Below are 20,085 nucleotides of genomic sequence, written 5' to 3'. Positions count from 1 at the left end.
TTTTCTGGAATTTTGCAAGTCAGCTGCTAAACATAGATACTATTAAAAATTAAATTATATTGACTTACAGTTAAATACATAATATTAAAAACAAAGTAAATAAGTACTCAGCATTCATCACTTCCAAATTATTTTACTATATTTTACTATTATCTATTTATGCCCTTAAGATTACTTAAGATTACTTACATTTATTATATCTATATAGTGGAAATGCTGTGTAATGGTCTGCTACTCCATATCTCTTCCCAACTCTGCCTTTATTGGAAGCATGATAGTAGCTTGAGATTGGCCATAATGGGAATATTTATACAATTAAAATCAGCTTTTTCCTTCTAACCTCCCATCCACTGGAAAGCTGGTAGTTAAACATTTACCTGCTCACAACTGGATAGTGCCCACAAGAAGGTGGGAGATTGAGCAATGTGACTTCTTCCCTGTAACACCTTCAAGACTTCAGAAAATTCTGCGAACCTATAAGTTGTGTGTCTCTGATATATTTTATTTCCTAGGGAAACCAGGGGAATGGCCAAATTCTAAGGTTAGGGTGACGTGGTGTAGAATTAAGATGACAGATCAAGGTACTGGAATAGAGTAGACTATAAGAAATGTTGGAGATTTGTTGAAATTGTGGGAAGGGCATTCTTATATTCTCAAGGGTTAAAATGTTGGAGGTTTAATTTATAACCCCCAAAATTATAGTGTTCATGTAACAAAATACTGCAAGGTATTAAAATGTCATTGATCACTATTATTCTTATCATCAGGAAGTGGAAGTTCAATTAAACATAGTGAAAGATGTGCTATTTAAGAAAGTTCAGGAATTACAGACTGAGGCAATGAAAGAAAAAGCTGTTGTATCAGAAATTGAAGGAACCCGTTCCTCTCTAAAGCACCTCAACCATCAGTTACATAAACTGGATTTTGAAACCTTGAAGCAGCAAGAAATTATGTACAGTCAGGTAGATATTAATCTTATGAATGTCTTCCGTATTGATTTGTTATAGTTGTGATGGTTAAGATACCACAATCTCCTGAAAAAAACAAAGATTTTTTTAAAGTCCTCTTGGAGGGATAGACAGATGCTGAAATGGGATATCATGTTTGGTCAGTAGTAGGGTAAGAAAAAATGTACCTTCAAAAGTCCATGTCCATGTAAATCCAGTGTGTTTACTGAGGTTCCATCCTAGTAGTATGATAAATACCCTCCTAGCTGACTTCTTATATTTCCAGTAGATTACTTATTTTCATATCACTGTCATGTGCCTTGATTGTTAAAGAATGGTTTGCTGTTTCTCAGAGTTAAGAAGGATTTTATACTATAAATTACTGAAGAATTAAAGTGACTTTAGTAAATGATGACACTTAAGACTAAATTTATAAGAAAGTGTTTATTGTGTTTTTATATTTATAGAAATGGTTTTAACTATTTGTTTCTCCTTACTATCTATTTAAAAAAATGTAACAGGATTTTTACATTCAGCAAGTGGAACGCCGAATGTCACGGTTAAAAGGAGAAATTAATTCAGAAGAAAAACAAGCCCTTGAAACAAAAATTGTTGAACTTAAAAAGATACTGGAGGAGAAAAAATCTACGTTTGACCTTTTGGAATCACAGATCAAGAAGCTTCATGTAACTTAGCCAAAATACTTTTGATGCTTCAAATATCCTAGTCATTAGTCATTCTGTTTTAAGTCAACATGTTCCTAAGACTTTACTTTGGATAGGATGATTGCCAAGCTACCTGCATATATAACAAATGTATGAACTATAATGTTCATGTTTCTATACTGACTATGAGAATATAACATTACTATTGATTATGCACTTACTATATACTAAGTATATTAAATGTCTTTAGTATTTTATTTCATTTAATCTTTATCAGTGTCTTGTGAGGGAGATATTATGACTTGTGTCACAGATCAAGTAACTTGTCCATGGTTACACAGCTAGTACAGAGAGCTAGGTTTTGATCCCTGGTCCATACGACTTCAAAATACTCTTAAATACTACATGATTTAACACATTGATAAATTCCATTTTTTATTATGTTTTTGCCAGAATAACTTGATTGCCCTTTATCTTTGAAATGACCTTTATGGGCCATCTATTACTGTTTTTTTTTTTTTATTACTGTTATTCATATATTTACTTGGTTACAGTGTTTTGAATAGCTTAATTTTGTTAATACGGTGAAAATGTTCTCATCTTTCAGTGTTTTAATGCTTATAGTCATATAAAACCTATGTTAGGGGTACCTATGTAGTATAAAACCTGTGTTAAAGTTTAGCTGGAGAGTAAGAGTGAGGAACTGAGATCTTGGACCTGAAAGGGATGAGAATCCCAAAGGATTTAAGTGTCATTTACAGTTTGAAAGGCTTGTGATGAGTGTCCTCTAGTGGTTATAAGGATAATTGCCCTGAATTCCTTTAGGACTATAAAGGTTAAAGGGAGCTCTTACTTTTTAAAATTAATTTTTTTTTAAATTTAAAGATGATAAAATTTGGGTTTGGAGTAGTCTGTAGCCTGATGAAATTTTTAAAAACTATTTCCTTAGCTTTGTGGAAAAGAACACATGTTTTGGAATCAGAAACAACTGGTTTTAAATATCAAGGTTGTATCAGTACTATTACTTTAACTTTTCTGAGCCCAAGTTAACTCGTCTGGTAAAGGAAAGAAAAGATTTGATGTTATTTCAGGATGTTTGAAAGAATTAGAAGCAATGTATATTTTAGTGCAGTGCTTTTAGGAGGTATTCAATAAATAGTATTATTTTAATTACATTGACTATGAGGAGAATATTAATGCTACAGAATGATCCGAGGATGATGTTTGTATCCAAGTGTGTTTCTTGACCCTGGCATGAATTGTGTGTCTGTTTTGCTGTGTGGGAATGGTTCTAGTGTTCTGCCTTCTAACTACTCTGGCGCTCTGTCCATTGTACAGTTGATTAGTACTAATGCCTATCCCAACTCTGGATTTAACAGAGAGATAAATGAATTAAAAGAAATGCATGTGAAGTTTTAAAGATATAAAAGCTACTTAATCTTCTAATGAAGGTTTTCTTTTCTCAATAGTAGCATGAGATTGTGAAGTCATTCTGAATTACTTCTCTCATACCATTTCATCTTCTGTTTTGCATAATAGAAGCTAATTCCTTCTGGTTGAAAATCACCTGAAATTAAAATTTTTTCATTCTAAAAGTTAATTTTGTGAAATCACATCTTCATACAAAAAAAATTCCTCTTCTTACTGTCTTGCTACTATCTTAGGTCTTGATACCTTAGAGAAATACAGGCAATGAGACAGAGATAGGAGGGAGGGAGAGAGAAAAAGAGGGTAAAAGCGAGAAAGGGACAGAACTAGGTCTTGGAACTAGAAAGTTTTTGCTTTTGGTACCCAGAGGGGACTATAAGCATAAACCTTGTCTTGGGTGAGCAGGAGACTGATATCTGGGTATGTGTAACACAAAAGCATTTGATGGAATTAGATCTTTTCTAGCATTTTTCTCTCTAGCAATATGTGATTATACATGTAATTAATAGTAAGAATACATGACACTTCTATGTGTCAAACACTGTTGTACATACTCTTTGACAGTAACATCTTTAATCCTCACAGCAGTCCAGGGAGGTAGGTATGTTATCTCCATTTTAGAAAAGAGGAAACTGAGGAATGGTAGGCTGCCCAGCAGGGTCAGATGACTGATGTGTAATGAAGGCCATCTGATTCTAGAGTTTGCACTGTTAACCAAGTCCCTACACTTTTTTAGAATGTGAGGGTTTTTTCTTTCTGTGGCTTGGGTTGAATCAAATCATGAACTTCAGAAGGTGAGCTGTGCACTGAACCAATGCTTGGCTTCTTCCTCATATTTCTCCCCATAAATGCCAATCACCCAATAATTCAGATCAAGCCATACATAATATTTCCTGGAATTATTGAACCCAAACCAAATCCAAAAAATCAGTAGGTGATAAAAATGAAAATGTTTCTATGTGATTATCCACATGTATTATATTAGAAACATTAGTGCATGAAGAGTGAGATTTAAAAACCAATTATTATAAATATTCAATGGAGCATATAATTTAATGTAAGATTTATTTAATGTTCTTTTAAAATGTGTATTTATGTACCTCTCTTCCCCTTTTATAGAATGATCTTTATTTTATTAAGAAGTCAAATAGTAAAAATTGTGATGAAAAACAGTTCCTCATGACCAAAGTAAATGAACTAAACCTTTTCAATGACAGATCAGAGAAAGAACTTAATAAAACCAAAGCTTTGAAACAGGTACCGTAAAATCATATGTGCATATGATATTAAAAATCACATAATTTAATGCTAATTATAGAAAATTATAAAAACATACTAATTATAAAGAAGAAAATAAAGTTACTAGAATCACCATATAGAAGATAATGTGTTAAAGTTATATTATTGCCTTCTAGTCTTTTGAAGAAAATTGGCTTTATATATATTATTTTCAAAAATTTAAAATCTATATCCATCTCCATGTATATCTCTAAACATTAAATACTCTTTATAAATTATTTTTAAAGGCTTCTTATAATTTATTACATGAAGTTACCATAATTTGTTTAACCATCTCCTGTTTTTTGGATATGTATTTATTTTCAATGTTTGATTATTCTAAATAGTACTATCAGGGACACCTGGCTGGCTCAGTCGGTGGAGCTTGTGACTCTTGTTCTCAAGGTTATGAATTTGAGCCCCACATTGGGTGTGGAGACCACTTAAAAAAAATAGTACCACCATATACCATGCATATGGCCAATTTTCTTATATCATTGTATAGTTATTTAATGAGTTAGGAAAAATTTCTAACTGTATAATTATGGCCCAAAAAGAATGAATATTTTCAGGTCTTGAACTATCCCCCCCCCCTTTTTTTTTTTAATTTTACTTATTTGAGAGAGAGAGAGGAGCTGCTTGAGGGGAAAGCAGCTCTGTGCTAAGCAGGGAGCCCCATATCGGGCTTGATCTCATGACCCTGAAATCATGACCTGAGCCAAAATCAGGAGTCCAGGGCTAAGTTGACTGACCCACCCAGGTGACCCTATACTATTTTTAAGCCAAATTGTCTGCTGGAGGGTTCATTTGATACTCCCACCAGCAATGTGTGAGCATTCTATTTTACCACCTGGAAGGTTGGATATTATAATTTATAAAATTGTTGTCAATTTGATGGAATAGTTTTTAAGTTGGTGACACGTGAAAACATTTTACAGTTGAACATAAAATGTCAAATATTTATGTTTAAATAAAAATGTTTAGGGGTGCCTGGGTGGCTCTGTGGGTTAAGCGTCCAGCGTTTGGTTTTGGCTTAGGGTTGTGGGATCAAGCCCCACATGAGATTCTCTCTCTCCCTCTCCCTCTGCTCTCCCCTCCCTACTGCCACTCATGCATGCGCTCTCCCTCAAACCAGTGTTTAAAACATTTTTTTCTATTACGTTATATTCTGTAATCTTTCTCTTTTGGATTTCTGGTTTATTATCTTAGCCCATATTTCCATCAGGAGGTTTATGTTTTTTAATTGCAAAAGACCTTCATACATAAAAATAACAAGTGTCATAAATATTGTCAATATTTTTCCATTTACATTTAAAATTTTTGTTCATTTTTTTGACATGAAAAAAAAATTTTAACATCAAATATTTTTTCCCTGCGTAATTTTTATGCTTAGAAACTCCTGTGTCATAGTAAAAATCAAACAAATGTTTACTATTTCGGTTACTGCATTGGTTTTATCTTACGTTAAGTTTTTCATTCATCTGGAATTTGTTTTTAGTACATTTGAGATGTAGGGATCTAATCTTTTCTCCAATTGAAAAGCTACATTTTGAAATAATAAAGTCTTATGTTCTGGAGTATTTGTTTCTGGGCTTTCTATTCTGAAAATTGATCTATTTGTGTACTCTTGTATCAGTACTCTATCCATGACTTAGAAAAAAATTATTTATATGTTATTTTGTGAGATTTAGTTTAGAATATAAAAAATATTCATCCATAGAACTTTATACATTTCCTGACTTTTAAGTTTCAATTTGGGGAATAAATTCTTCTTTCTTTCCTTCTTTTTAGTAAACCTTAAATTTCAAATTGAATTATAATAAAACTTGGAATAAAATCTTTTCTTAAAAAAAAAAAAATCTTTTCTTAAAAAGTAAAGGAACCGAAAGTCCTCATTCAGAGCAATCTAAATTTAATCCTACTTATCTTGGTCAGTGGTCAAATTAAGGATAGTTATATTTTCAAGTTTGACTTTTGTGGTAATAAAATGGGTGTAACAGTAATTATTTTAGCATCTGACAATTTTGTTACCTTGATAGGATTTGATGATAGAAGACAATCTTTTAAAACTTGAAGTTAAACGTACTCGAGAAATGCTTCACAGTAAGGCAGAAGAAGTACTTTCTCTGGAAAAAAGAAAACAGCAATTACACACAGCTATGGAAGAACGAATGGAAGAAATTAAGGTTCATAAAACAATGCTTGCATCACAAATAAGATATATTGATCAAGAACGACAGAACTTAAGGTAATAATTCGAGTTTTAATATACTGCTAAAAATTTTTGAAAATATAAGGGTGATGTCAGAAGAATTGACTGGAGGTTCATCTTTTTCTTAGTTGTTTGAAAAGGCTTCTAATATATAATATACATTTTAGTCATGAACCTATGCTTTTCCCTCCCTCTTTCCTTTGGCTAACTCTTAATCCTTTAGATTATCCCTTTAATAATGAGATCAGTAATTCCCTTGGAACTGATTTTTGTGTATGTTTTGTGGTAAGAGTTCAATAACATGGATACTTAATAGCTGCATTTATTAACACAATTTTTCCCTAGAAGTTTTGCATATCTTTTATAAAAAAGATTTATTCCTAGGTACATGCTACTTTTTATTTAATTAAATTAATTAATTATTTGAGAGAGAGAGAAAGTGTGACGGCGGGGAGGGAGAGAGAGAGGGAGAGGGAGAATCTCAAGCAGGCTCCAAGCTCAGTGCAGAGCCTGATGCTGGGCTTGATCCCAGGACCCTGAGATTGTGACTTGAGCTGAAATCAAGAGTCAGGTGCTCAACTGATTAAGCTACACAGGCGCCCCTACATGCTACTTTTTAAATGTTTTTGTCAATGTTATGTCCTTTCTTATTTATTTATTATTTATTTATTTATTTAATTTATTTATGATAGACGTACAGAGAGAGAGGCAGAGACACAGGAGAAGAGAGAAGCAGGATCCATGCCGGGAGCTGATGTGGGACTCGATCCCGGGTCTCCAGGATCACGCCCTGGGCCAAAGGCAGGCGCTAAACCGCTGAGCTACCCAGGGATCCCTGTTATCTCCTTTTAAATCATTCCATCTTGGGGATGCCCAGGTGGCTCAGTGGTTTAGCGCCTGCCTTTGGCCCTGGACGTGATCCTGGAGACCTGGGATTGAGTCCCATGTCGGGCTCCCTGCATGGAGCCTGCTTCTCCCTCTGCTTTTGTCTCTGCCTCTCTCTCTCTCTCTCTCTCTCTCTCTCTCTCTCTGGGTGTGTGTGTCTCTCATGAATAAATAAATAACATCTTTAAAAAAACATAAATAATTCCATCTTTGGTTTGTTGCTGGCATTATAGAAATACAGTTGATTTCTATATATTAAGAATCCAACAACTTTGCTTCAACTCTTACTAATTCTGACAGTTATCTATAGATTCTAATTTCTAGGTATTTCATTCACATCATTTACAAATAACAGTTTTGTGCCTCCTTTTTTTTCAGCCTTTATAACTTTTCTTTCTATTGCTTCACTGTCCTTGTTATCTGACCTCCAGGTCAGTGCTGACTAGCAGTGATGATTGCAGGTCCCCTTGTCCTGTGCCTGATATTGAAGGGATTCATTTTATCGTTAAATATGAGTTGCAGATTTCTTTGAAATACCCTTTATAATATCAAAGGAGTGCCCATCTATTTTCATTCTTTCTAAGAGGTCATTTTAATTTGTCTCATCAGGAATGGCCTTTTGTTGGATGCTTTTTCTGTGTTCGTTGATATGATGTAGATCCTTCTAGTCTGTTAATATAGTTAAATATATAGATTGATTTTTCAAAGTTAAAATAACATTACATTCCTAGAATAATCAAAACTTGTCTGTCACATATTACATTTTGTATATATCTACATTTTGTTTGATGATATTTGTATACAATTGTCCCATCTATGGTTATAAACTTCCTTTCTGTGTTACCCTTGTCAAATTATAGTTTACTAAGGTTATGTCAGCTTTCATAGAATGATTTTGTGTGTTTTTTAATTTTTCTATAGTCTGGATAAGTTTGCAAAAGAGTAGAACTGGATTTTTTTTTTTAAAGATTTTTATTTATTTAGTCATGAGAGACACACAGAGAGAGACAGAGAGAGAGGTAGAGACAGGAGAAGCAGGCTCCCTGCAGGAGCCCGATGTGGGACTCGGTCAGGGACTCCAGGATCACACTCTAGCTGAAGGCAGATGCTCAACTGCTGAGCCATCCAGACATCCCTAGAATTACATCTTTCTTGAATTTTCAAAGATTTCACTCATAAAGCCCTTGAAGGCCTGGACTTTTTTTGAAGATTTTCAACTGTTGGTTCAATTTACTTATTAGTGATAGGACAATACAGAAATACAATTGTATTTCTTCTTTAATCAGTTTTAGTAAATTATATTTTTCCTAGGAAAAAATTTCCATTTCTAAATTTTCAAAGTTATTGCCATAAAGTTCTTCACAGTATCATTTGGTTATTTGTTTAATAGCTGTAGTATTTGTAGCTTTTCATTCCTGATATTGGTTATTTGTGACTTCTCTTTTTTTAGGTGGGTTAAATCTCACCAGTAGTTAATGAATTTTATTCCTCTTTGAAAAGAAGCAATGCTTGTTGATTTTTTTCCTATTGTGAATCCACTTTTCTATTTTATTATTTATTATTATTATTATTATTTATTTATTTTTTATTATTTTTAAATATTTTATTTATTTATTTGAGAGAGAACGCATGAGCTAGGGGAGAAGCAGAGGGAGAGGAAGGGGGAAGAATCTCAAGCAGATTCCCTGCCAAGCCCAGAGCCTGATGCGGGGCTTCACTCACAACCCTGAGATCATGACCTGAGTTGAAACCAAGAGTCTGATGCCTAACTGACTGAGCCACTCAGGTGCCTCAATTTTCTACTTTATTAATTCCTGCTCTCACATTTACTATTTTTTCCTTCTATTTTTGTGAGTTTATTTAGATGTTAGCTTCTTCTTTTTTTTTTTTTTTTTTTTTTAGATTTTATTTATTTATTCATGAGAGACACAGAGAGAGAGAGAGACACACACACACACAGGTAGAGGGAGAAGCAGGCTCCTAATGGAGCCACCTGAGCCAGCCAGGTGCCCCGAATTTCATAGCATTTTCATTTTTCATGAAATGTAATGTTCCTCTTGACTTTTTAAAAATTGATTTTACATTTAAAAATGTAAATGGTGAAAAAAAATGTAAATGGTGGACACGTGGGTGGCTCAGTTGGTTAAGTGTCTGCCTTCAGCTCAGGTCATGATCCCAGGGTCCTAGGATTGAGTCCCACATCGGGCCCCCTGCTTGGCAGGGAGTCTGGTTCTCTCTACCTCTACCCCCTGCTTTTGCTCTCTCTCTTTCTCATGCTCTCTATCTCTCAAATAAATAATTAAAATCTTTAAAATAAGGTAAGCGGCATTCTTTGCTCATGGGACGTACGAAAACAGGTAGCAGGCAGGATGGTTTGTTGACCCCAGGTTTTCATCACTGAGTAATAATATTCCATTGCATATATCTATCCCAATTTATGCATATATTTACCTGTTGATGAACATTTTAATTGTTTTTGGTTTTTGGCTATGCAGATAAAGCTGTTATGAACATATGTGTTCTTGGTATGAACATATGCTTTCTTTTCTCTTGGATAAATACCTAGAAATGAATCATATTCTTTCTGTCTTTCCTGGCTTTCATTGGTTTTATTGAATTTGCTTTTCCCTTCTTTCCTCTTTTATTATTTGGAATATAAACTTCTAATTTTAATTATTTTTTTGTTGGTTATTCTTAAATTCAAAAGAAATTTTAATTTTCCTATTTTTCTGAGAATACTGAGGATTAATTAGCTCCTATGATTTTTTTCCTTATCTTATTAAAAGATAAGACTTTTAGCATCTTTTACTGCTACATTTTCTTTCTCCATCTTTCAAGTATTATTGAAACCACTAATTATAGTTTCAGGTTGTTATTTACTGTTTTTAATATTAGGTCTCTATTTTTTTTTAAGATTTTTTAAAAATGTATTTATTCATAGAGGCAGAGACACAGGCAGAGGGAGAAGCAGGCCCCATGCAGCGAGCCCGAGGGACTCGGGACTGGATCCCACCTAGCGCAGGTGGTGCTGAACGGCTGCGCCACCAGGGCTGCCCTATTAAGTCTCTGTTTTTAAAGAACTCCTTTCTCATAGCTTACATTAAACTATATAGTCAATTGCCAACAATAATTCAACTTAGCTGTATGTTTCCTTTGTTTTTGGTTTAATATTGTTTCATGTATACGGTGTCATCTTTTTTTCTTGGATTCCCATTTCATTTCTCTGGAGTAGGATCTGAATTTTTTTTTTTTCCAGAATTGATGGTTTCTGAAATTTCTGAGTCCTTGCATGTTTATTATTATTATTTTTAAAATATTTTATTTATTTATTCATAGAGACAGAGAGAGAGAGAGAGAGAGAGGCAGAGACACAGGCAGAGGGAGAAGCAGGCTCCATGCAGAGAGCCCGACGTGGGACTCGATCCAGGGTCTCCAGGATCACGCCCTGGGCTGCAGGTGGTGCCAAACCACTGCACCACCGGGGCTGCCCTTATTTTATTATTTTTATTTTTTAAAAAAAGATTTTATTTATTTGAGAGAGTATGTGCATGAGTGGTGGGGAGCGGCACTGGGAGAGGGAGAAGCAGGCTCTCCACTGAACAGGGAACCTAACTCAGGCTCCATCCCAGGAGCTAGGATCACAACCTGAGCCGAAGGCTGATGCTCACTGACTGAGCTAACCAGGTACCCTGAGTTTTTACATGTTTAACACATACTTACTCTGTTCATATTTGAATTAGAGTTGAACTTTGAAAGCATTGTTTCGTGTTGTTTTTTTTTTTTTTAAGATTTTATTTATTTATTCATGAGAGACACAGAGAGGCAGAGGGAGCCCCACGCGGGCCTCGATCCTGAGACCTCAGGATCACAACTGGAGAAAAAGGCAGACTCTCAACTGCTGAGCCACCCAGGCGTTGCTCCTTGTTTCATATTCTTATACATGACAGAGTTATTTATGAAAGGTCTGATTCAGACTAATTCATTTTATTTTGTAGGGAACCTGGTTTTTGTTTATTGTTTGAAAAGCTTTGGGACACTCTTTATCCTTAGGGTTTCAGAATTTCTCTTTGTTCTGGGTGGTTTTTTTGGATTTTTGGTTTTTGGTTTTCATTTTTCTTGTTTGAAAGAAACAAGAGCTCTTGGTGAGCTCTGTTAATTATTTCAGTCAAGTTTTTCTTTAGGTTAGGGAAATTTTTTTCCTATTAGTTCTTTAATTTTTTTCTCTCACCGCCCTCTATTTTCTGCATTTGTTGCTCATTTTAGTGGATGTTGGTTTGTCTTCTGGATTTCTTCACTTCACTCTCATTTTAAAGTTTCTGTTCTATTTCACTTTTTAAGATATTCTCATTCTTTCCCTGTTCTCTTCCTTTCTGCCTCCTTTCCATTCTCTGCCCCCCTTTCTCTCTTTCTCTAGATCACTGATTCTTTCTTATTTACTACTATTAAATTAAAAAGGGGGAAACTGTAATGACTCTTGTTCCTTCATTGGTCTTTTCATAGCAGCCCATTCTTGTTTATGGATAGTTTGGGATCAATATCCTCTCATCTTTTAGAGATACTAAAATACTTTGGAAGTTCTCTTCTGTCCCTTGCATTATTTGTCTTAGTATGTCGTGTGGTTGCTCACTTTGTTCTTTTCATTCATGCTGTTAACTTTCCAGTATGTTTGATAGTCCTCGGCTTTCTGTTATTTAATAACAAATGTTTAAATAATAATCATGGTGATTGATATAGCAGCTGGTATGGTTTCTTCTGCAATTAGGTAGATCGTTTTTTCCAGCTGGTCTCTCCTAATTGGGAGGGCTGCCTGTGGGCACTGGGTTAATTTGTCCCTTAATGAGCATAAGGAGTTTATTTTGGATGATAAAGACTTTATTTTCTTCATGGATGGAACTTTTTTATTAACCCCACTTTTGGGGGGGGCCTGGAATCACCATGCTCTTTTTTACTTTTCTCTCTAGCTCCAACATAACAATACTAGGAATTCTGATAATGGGGGGCGGGGGGGCGGGTATCACTGAAGCACAAATAATTCCTGCCAACATTTCCCTAAAATTTGAGGGATTGAGGAGAGTGGCCCAGATATTTAGACAGTCCATTCATTACTCACCTCAGATATCACTTTTGGTCTTTTTATTTCTTATTTCTGGATTTGAATTTTCTCTAGACTTTTTTTTTTTGTGAAACATGGCTCTTATTTCTGCATTAATAATCTTTGTCTGTATCTCCCTCCACCCCCCCATCAATCATATCCCATTTGTTTCCCATTTTTTCATGAATTCATGACAAAATTGTGACTGTCTTTTTCCCAGAGCTGTGCTTTTTTTTTCTTTTTATTCTTTTCAATTTTAGGAAGGAGGAGAGATATACTTGTAGTCAATCCACATTAAGCTGGAAGACCAACAGGCCTTGTCTTTTACAGTCATATAAAGGTTGACTAAATATTTTTTGATTATACAACATAATACTTAAAAATAAAGAAAACCATAACTTCTGTTAATATATTTTACCACCAATTTTTTTTAGGAGTGGGAATGCTGGTAGGTTAAAGATTTCTTTTCACCATGGTTGGACAGTATGCTTTCATAAGGTGGTAGTAGGCAAATGAGTCACTCTTCATGTTGCCATACATATATTAGCATAATTAGCATTATTATAAAATAAATTTTAAAGGGTTCATAAAATATGAATTTACCAAAATAAAAGGAAAAAATAATCAGCAGATTCGAAATTGTGGGACACAGTTCTTCATGTATTTCTCATATTTCTGTATGTCTTGCAAGGAAAGGCACTAACTATCCCATCCTGGAGTCCTTTTAAATTTTTTGGTAAAAAAACACATAATATAAAATTTACCATATTAATCATTTTAAGTGTACAGTTCAATAATGTTAAGTGTATTCACATTGTTGTGCAATAGATATCCAAAACTTTTTCATTTTCTGAAATTGAAACTCTATACCCTCTAAACACTAACCTTCCATTTTTTCCTTCCTCCAGCCCTTGGTAACACCATTCTTTCTGTCTGTATGAATTTGACTGCTTTAGATACTTGATGTAGGTGGAATCGTGTAGTATTTGTCTTTTGTGACTGGCTTATTCCACTTAGCACAGTGTCCTCCGGTTCACCTATGTAGCATGTGATTCAATTTCCTTTTAAAGCTGAATAATTTTCCATTGCATGTATATACCACATGTAGTGTATCCATTCATCTATCCATGGATGTTGGGATTGCTTTATCTCTTGGCTATTATGAATAATGGTGCTATGAACATTGGGGTGCAGAGATTTCTTGAAGTACCTGCTTTCAGTTTTTTTTGGCTAACTGGGATTGCTTGATCATATGGTACTTTTATTTGTAATTTTTTGAGGAACTACCATACTGTTTTCCTTAGCGGTTGCATCATGTTACATTTCCACAAATAGTGCACAAGTGTTCCAGTTTCTCCACATTTTTTATTTTTATTTTTTTCATTTTTAAAAAAGATTTTATTTATTCATGACAGACACACAGAGAGAGAGAGAGAGAGGCAGAGACACAGCAGAGGGAGAAGCAGGATCCATGCAGGGAGCCCAACACGGGACTTGATCCTGGGTCTCCAGGATCACACCTTGGGCCAAAGGCAGCGCTAAACTGCTGGGCCACTGGGGCTGCCCAAGACTTATTTTAGAGAGAAAGAGTGAACTGGTGGGGGGAGGGACAGAGGGAAAAAGAATCTCGAGCAGACTCCCTTGCTGAACATGGAGCAGATCATGACTTGAATCAAGAACCAGCAGCCTTGCATCCCATTGTTTATAGCAGCAAGGTCCACAATAGCCAAACTGTGGAAGTATCCTCAATGTCCATCAACAGATGAATGGATAAAGATGTGATCTATATATACAATGGAATATTACTCAGCCATTAGAAATGACAAATACCCACCATTTGCTTCAACGTGGATGGAACTGGAGGGTATTATGCTGAGTGAAGTAAGTCAATCAGAGAAGGACAATTATTATATGGTTTCAGTCATACTGGGAATATAAAAAATAGTAAAGGGATTATAGGGGAAAGGAGAGAAAATGAGTGGGAAATATCAGAGAGGGAGCCAGAAAATGAGAGACTCCTAACTCTGGGAAACGAACAAGGGGTAGTGGAAGGGGAGGTGGGTGGGGGGTTGGGGTGACTGTGTGATGGGCACTGAGGGGGGCACTTGACAGGATGAGCACTGGGTGTTATACTATATGGTGGCAAATCAAACTCCAATAAAAAAATATACCATAAAAAAAGAAATGTACAATGAAAAAAAAGACCAGCAGCTTAACCGAGCCACCCAGGCACCCTGCCACTGCTTTGTTTTTCTTTTTTAGTAGTTACCCTAAGGCTGTGAGGTAATATATTGTGGTTTTAATTTCCATTAAACTATCTTTTAAAAGATGTTCGGATAGTATATAGCCTCAGAAGCTAGAGGTGGTATCCTCTAAGTATTGAATATATTTGCTTAGTTCCCAAATATTCTAGAAATATTTGAATTACCTAAACTTGAGGCTCCTCAGCTGTGATGTAAACCTAGGGTGTGTGTAACATCCATTTGAGCCCTTCTTCACTTGCATGGGACTTTGAGAGTTCTGCAAGCAGGAGGCTTATGCTACTTGGTGTGCCATGAATGGCAAAGTCCTTTTTCTCTGACGTAGGAATCATGTCTTCTGCCAATATCCATGAAACTATGGCAGCCTAACTTCTTAGTTTTCAAATAGGGAGAAACCTGAGACCCTTCCCACTAATTGTGAAATTTAAAAGTGAACATATTTAACCTGTTTGAATTCAGTAGTCATCAAAATGTCTTATATAAGACAAGTATAGTTTAAAAAAAGCATGTTGTTTTTCAGTATTTTTTTTTCTCTATATTAGTGCTGAGTTCCATGAGAGGCTAAGTAAAATTGATAAGCTGAAGAATAGATATGAAATTCTTACTGTTGTTATGCTGCCTCCTGAAGGAGAAGAGGAGAAAACACAGGCCTATTATGTGATAAAGGTAATCTTAATTGATTCATAGTTGTGATAAAGTATCTTTTTGGTCTGCTCTTTAACAACCAAATGGCTTTTTTTTTTCCCCATGCAACCTTAAATTTCACAGCACTCTTGTAGCTACCATACTAGATTAGGTCCATAAAATATTAGTTGTCAGGTGGAGGTACTGAAGCTATTATTACTATTTCTAGAAGATTTATTTATTAGAGAATGAGTGGGTGCAACAGGACATGAGTGAGGCGAGGGGAAAAGGGTAAGGGAGAAAATCTCAGGGTGACTCCAGGCTGATCATGGAGCTGAATCTGGGCTCAATCTCACAACTCTGAGGTCATGACCTGAGCTGAAATTTAGGCACCTAACCGGTGGAATTACCCACCGGCTGAAGTACCCAGGCGCCCCCTGAAACTATTATTTTTATACATCTCAAGTCTGTGAGGTCAAAGAGAAGTCTGGATTGCTCTTTGATACTTTTTTTTTTTGCTATCATTTGTATCATATCACTTTCCCTCTTTATTCAAGGTTCAGAATAGATTTTACCCTAAGACCTGCTGTCACAATGTGTGCCTTTAGTGTCATGTTGACAGCCCGTTCAACATGTAAAGCTCAAGTCTTTACTTCACTATAGCCATCCTCCCATATGGCTACACCCTAGACCATACTAACCTACAGGAGAAAGGAGTCCCAGCTCTCAGACTGCTCTTGTAACTCATCAGTCTGTACTACCTCAGGCTTCTGCCTATTACTGATGAGACTTTTCTCCTCTCAGGTTTTGAAGGTCCCTGAGAGGTGATAGGCTCTAGGCTGATCAGTGTTGGGAAGGTAGATGTTGCAATTCCAGTTTCTCTTTGTCCATATCTTGGTTCTATCCCTGACCAAGTAGGTGACCATGAATGTTATTTAATCCTTTGGAGGACTTAGTTTTACTTGCAAAATGAAGATATTATTACTTTTGTTGTGAGAAGTGAAGAAATATATGTAAAATCCTCAAACACTGTCTAGAACAAAATGAGCCCTCAGTAAATGTTTGTTGTTACTGTTAATGCTGTGATGAAGATGATGCATCCACTTCTCAGGAGTACAGGCAAATTTTATAAGTAAGAGTATGCCTTCTGTTAATAGCGAAGTTGCTGGATAAATGTCAGCATAAGGGGGATGTAAGAGGAATAGAGGCGATCAGTTACCTTCCCAATTTCCTAATGCTACTCTTCATTTTCTATCCTCTTCAGGGTCCTCAGCTTGCCACGTTATTCCATTTTTCATTATATGGCATATTTAAATGTTTTACTCTCAATACTCCATTCACATGTGCCAGATGTGTAAAAATTAAACTTTGTAACTAGACTTAGTGTGTCTTATGTGGTCTTTATAAGGACACAGTCCAGTTCTGACCACAATTTAATGGAAGTATTAGAAAATGAGATTACTAGAAAATGCTTTAAAATGCTGACAGAAAGGTATAAATGAAAATTTGTTCCTTTCTAATCTAGGAGAGAAGGTATACATTCTATGATATCTGATTTGGAACCAAATAGGATCATAGCATTTTTAGAAGTTTAACATATACATAGAATTAGATCAGGAAATATATAAATGTACAAAGTCAACCCCTTTGTTTAACAATGAAATTGAACCTGGAGAAGGAAAGTGAATTAATGTTACTCACTTGTAGGAAATCCACAACTAAAACACAGCTGTTTTGATTCATTATAGCTCTCTTCCACTACAATATTTTTTTTAAATTTTTCTTTATTTATGATAGTCACACACAAAGAGAGAGAGAGAGAGAGAGAGAGAGGCAGAGACACAGGCAGACGGAGAAGCAGGCTCCATGCACTGGGAGGCCGACGTGGGATTCAATCCCGGGTCCCCAGGATCGCGCCCTGGAGCTTAGATCCAGCTAAACCGCTGCGCCACCCAGGGATCCCTCCACTACAATATTTTTCAAATGAAAATGTTGCCAATTCTAACCTCAACTTACAGGAATTACGTTATAATTTAAGAACTTTTTTTTTGCTATTTTTTATTACATACAATTTATTACAAAAAATGTGTACCATATTTTGAAGCATAATAAATACCAGTGAAAATGTTGAGATTAACAGTTACCAATAAAACATTTCAAATGGCCACATTTCTGGTTTAAATACACATACCTAGGGGTTGAATAAATTACCAAATGAAATTATTAGTTGATTTTGATAAAAAATGGATTTTGACACTTTTAAATATATATCCATACTATCCCTGTCAACATTTAATTGGAGTTCTTTCGAATTTTTTGTACTCCCAGGGATGGAGTTAAACTGTAAAAAATCAAAATATACACACTACTGAGAATTTTTGGGTTTCAGAAGTTTATAGATTGCATTTTTCCAGCCACATTTAACAATTCTAATTAAAAAATATTTTTAGGGATCCCTGGGTGGCGCAGTGGTTTGGCGCCTTTGGCCCAGGGCGCGATCCTGGAGACTCGGGATCGAATCCCACGTCGGGCTCCCGGTGCATGGAGCCTGCTTCTCCCTCTGCCTGTGTCTCTGCCTCTCTCTCTCTCTCTCTGTGACTATCATAAAAAAAAATAAAATAAAAATAAGAAATAAAAAATATTTTTAAATGTGGCACAATATACATAAAATTGGCCATTATAACAATTTTTTTTCATTATAACAATTTTTAATTGTGCAGTTCTGTGATATTAAGTACATTCCCACTGTTGTGCAACCAACACCAACATCCATCTCCACAACTTTTTCATCTTCCCAAACTGAAACTGTCTATGCATAAAACACTGAATCTTCATTTTTCCCTCTCCTCAACCCTGGGCAACCATCATGCTACTTTCCGTCTGAGAATTTCATTGTTATAGGCATCTCCAGCAAGTGAAATCATGTAGTGTTTCTCCTTTTAAAAATATGGAGTGTTTCACAAATTGGCATGTTATTCTTGTGCAGGTGCCACACTAATTTTTTCTATTTGTTCCAATTTTAGTATGTGCTATTGAAGTGAGTACCCTAGTTTTAATATTACTTAACTGTTCAAAGATATTGAAATCCTCGTTCTAATAATATAAGTGGCTCGGAAATAATATGCATTTACTTTCCTAGGTGTACCTTGCTCACCTCTTTTTTCCTTAAAGACTTAAAATGGGAAAGTGTTCCTAAGCTTCTTTCAGGCCAGAAACCTGCATTCTCCGTATTGAACAGATCTAATTTGAAACCACCTCCTAGTTAATCCTAACTTTTCCCATCAAGGTTTAGACCTGCTTAGCTTTCTGGTAATTTTTGTTGGAAAGTTAAAATAAGCTTTGGTTAGTTATTATACTTCCATCAGTTTGTATCCTACATACTAGATTTTGAAGGTCTCGGGGAGTAAGTCTTCTACTCTAAATCAAGTGCGAGAAATAAATGCCTAATGCTGCATGTGGGCCCCAAGGTAAATTGGTATTGTGAATAAACTATTTCCTGCCCTAGAAACAGACATTTTATTTTCTCCCATGATATTTCTGTGCAATCAGTTATATTCTGTTTCATAGGCTGCTCAAGAAAAAGAAGAACTTCAAAGGGAAGGTGACAGTTTGGATGCTAAGATCAACAAAGCTGAAAAAGAAATCTATGCTCTAGAAAATACATTGCAAGTGTTGAGAAGCTGCAACAACAATTACAAACAATCTTTTCAAAAAATCACTCCATCTAGTATGTAGGAGTTAAAATTTTTTAATGAATATATGCAATTAAAGTTGTACTTATTTTTAAGGAGGAACATTGTGAGACATGAAAACAAAAATATACCATGTTTAAGTCAGAAAATCACCTCCCTCCCTTTTTTTATCGTTTTTATTTTTTAAGTATCTCTGTGCCCCACGTGGGGCTCAAACTCACAACCCCAAGATCAAGAGATCAGGGTTCTACTGACTGAGCCAGCCAGGGGCCCCCTAACCTCCCTCCCTTTAAAATAAGGGCTAAGTTGTTTCCATTATTAGTTCTAGCAATATTGCATATCACTTCTCTGGGAATTAATTTCAAATGTAAAGAAAATTGCAGCACATTGGCTGCTCTATGTTGACAAAACAAGAATGGCTACTACATGCTCATACTGTTTCTCAACAAATAGATATAAGGAATTTAACCTTCTTCTATAACACAATATGTTAGAAGTTTAATATTTGTAAGGCTTTAAGCTTGCTTTCTACATAACATGTTAAAAATTTAAACTAAGAATTCTCTAATTCTAGGTGATGAGTATGAACTAAAAATCCAACTAGAAGAACAAAAAAGAGCTATTGATGAAAAATACAGATACAAACAAAGACAAATCAGGGAACTACAGGAAGATATCCAGGTATATTCTACATGCTTTAGTAATAAGCCCTTAGTAAAAGTTAACTGTCGTCATCATCATGTCTACTGTCTTGTTCTCTTGTACAGAGAAGATAATTTTTTAAAGTAGTAAAAGTCTCAATTAAGGGAAAAAATGACCAAAATATTAAATAAATTAAAATCACAGTACTAAGCACAGAATGGACTACTGATAATGACTTATTAATTAGTTGATGAATCATAGCTAATTGTGGTCTATCCAGTAACTTTTAATGAACTTTTATTTAATTCCTTAAAGATTGCTCCTTAAATAAAATTTGAAAGATAAAAATAACTTAGTAG

At 35.1% G+C, this 20,085-nt stretch overlaps 1 protein-coding gene and 1 non-coding gene across 2 annotated transcripts in view; one reads left to right on the top strand and one right to left on the bottom strand.

Moving 5' to 3' along the window:
- The window catches only part of CCDC39 (coiled-coil domain containing 39), a 44,065-nt gene that overhangs the window by 19,444 nt on the left and 4,536 nt on the right, over positions 1–20,085 (top strand). The window contains exons 10-16 of the mRNA XM_038583459.1: positions 768–962; positions 1,469–1,633; positions 4,160–4,297; positions 6,358–6,566; positions 15,311–15,434; positions 18,960–19,119; positions 19,659–19,765. Of these exons, the coding sequence (XP_038439387.1) occupies positions 768–962; positions 1,469–1,633; positions 4,160–4,297; positions 6,358–6,566; positions 15,311–15,434; positions 18,960–19,119; positions 19,659–19,765 (1,098 nt within the window). The remainder of the gene's footprint in view (positions 1–767; positions 963–1,468; positions 1,634–4,159; positions 4,298–6,357; positions 6,567–15,310; positions 15,435–18,959; positions 19,120–19,658; positions 19,766–20,085) is intronic.
- Positions 18,334–18,435, bottom strand: LOC119867560. Its single transcript, XR_005384078.1, has one exon. It is a non-coding gene; the product is annotated as a U6 spliceosomal RNA (small nuclear RNA).

The sequence above is a fragment of the Canis lupus genome, chromosome 34, assembly GCF_011100685.1.
Source record: "Canis lupus familiaris isolate Mischka breed German Shepherd chromosome 34, alternate assembly UU_Cfam_GSD_1.0, whole genome shotgun sequence".
Lineage (NCBI taxonomy): Eukaryota > Metazoa > Chordata > Mammalia > Carnivora > Canidae > Canis > Canis lupus.
The sequence above is the reverse complement of the archived record's forward strand: the minus strand, read 5'-3'. Positions and strand labels throughout refer to the sequence as shown.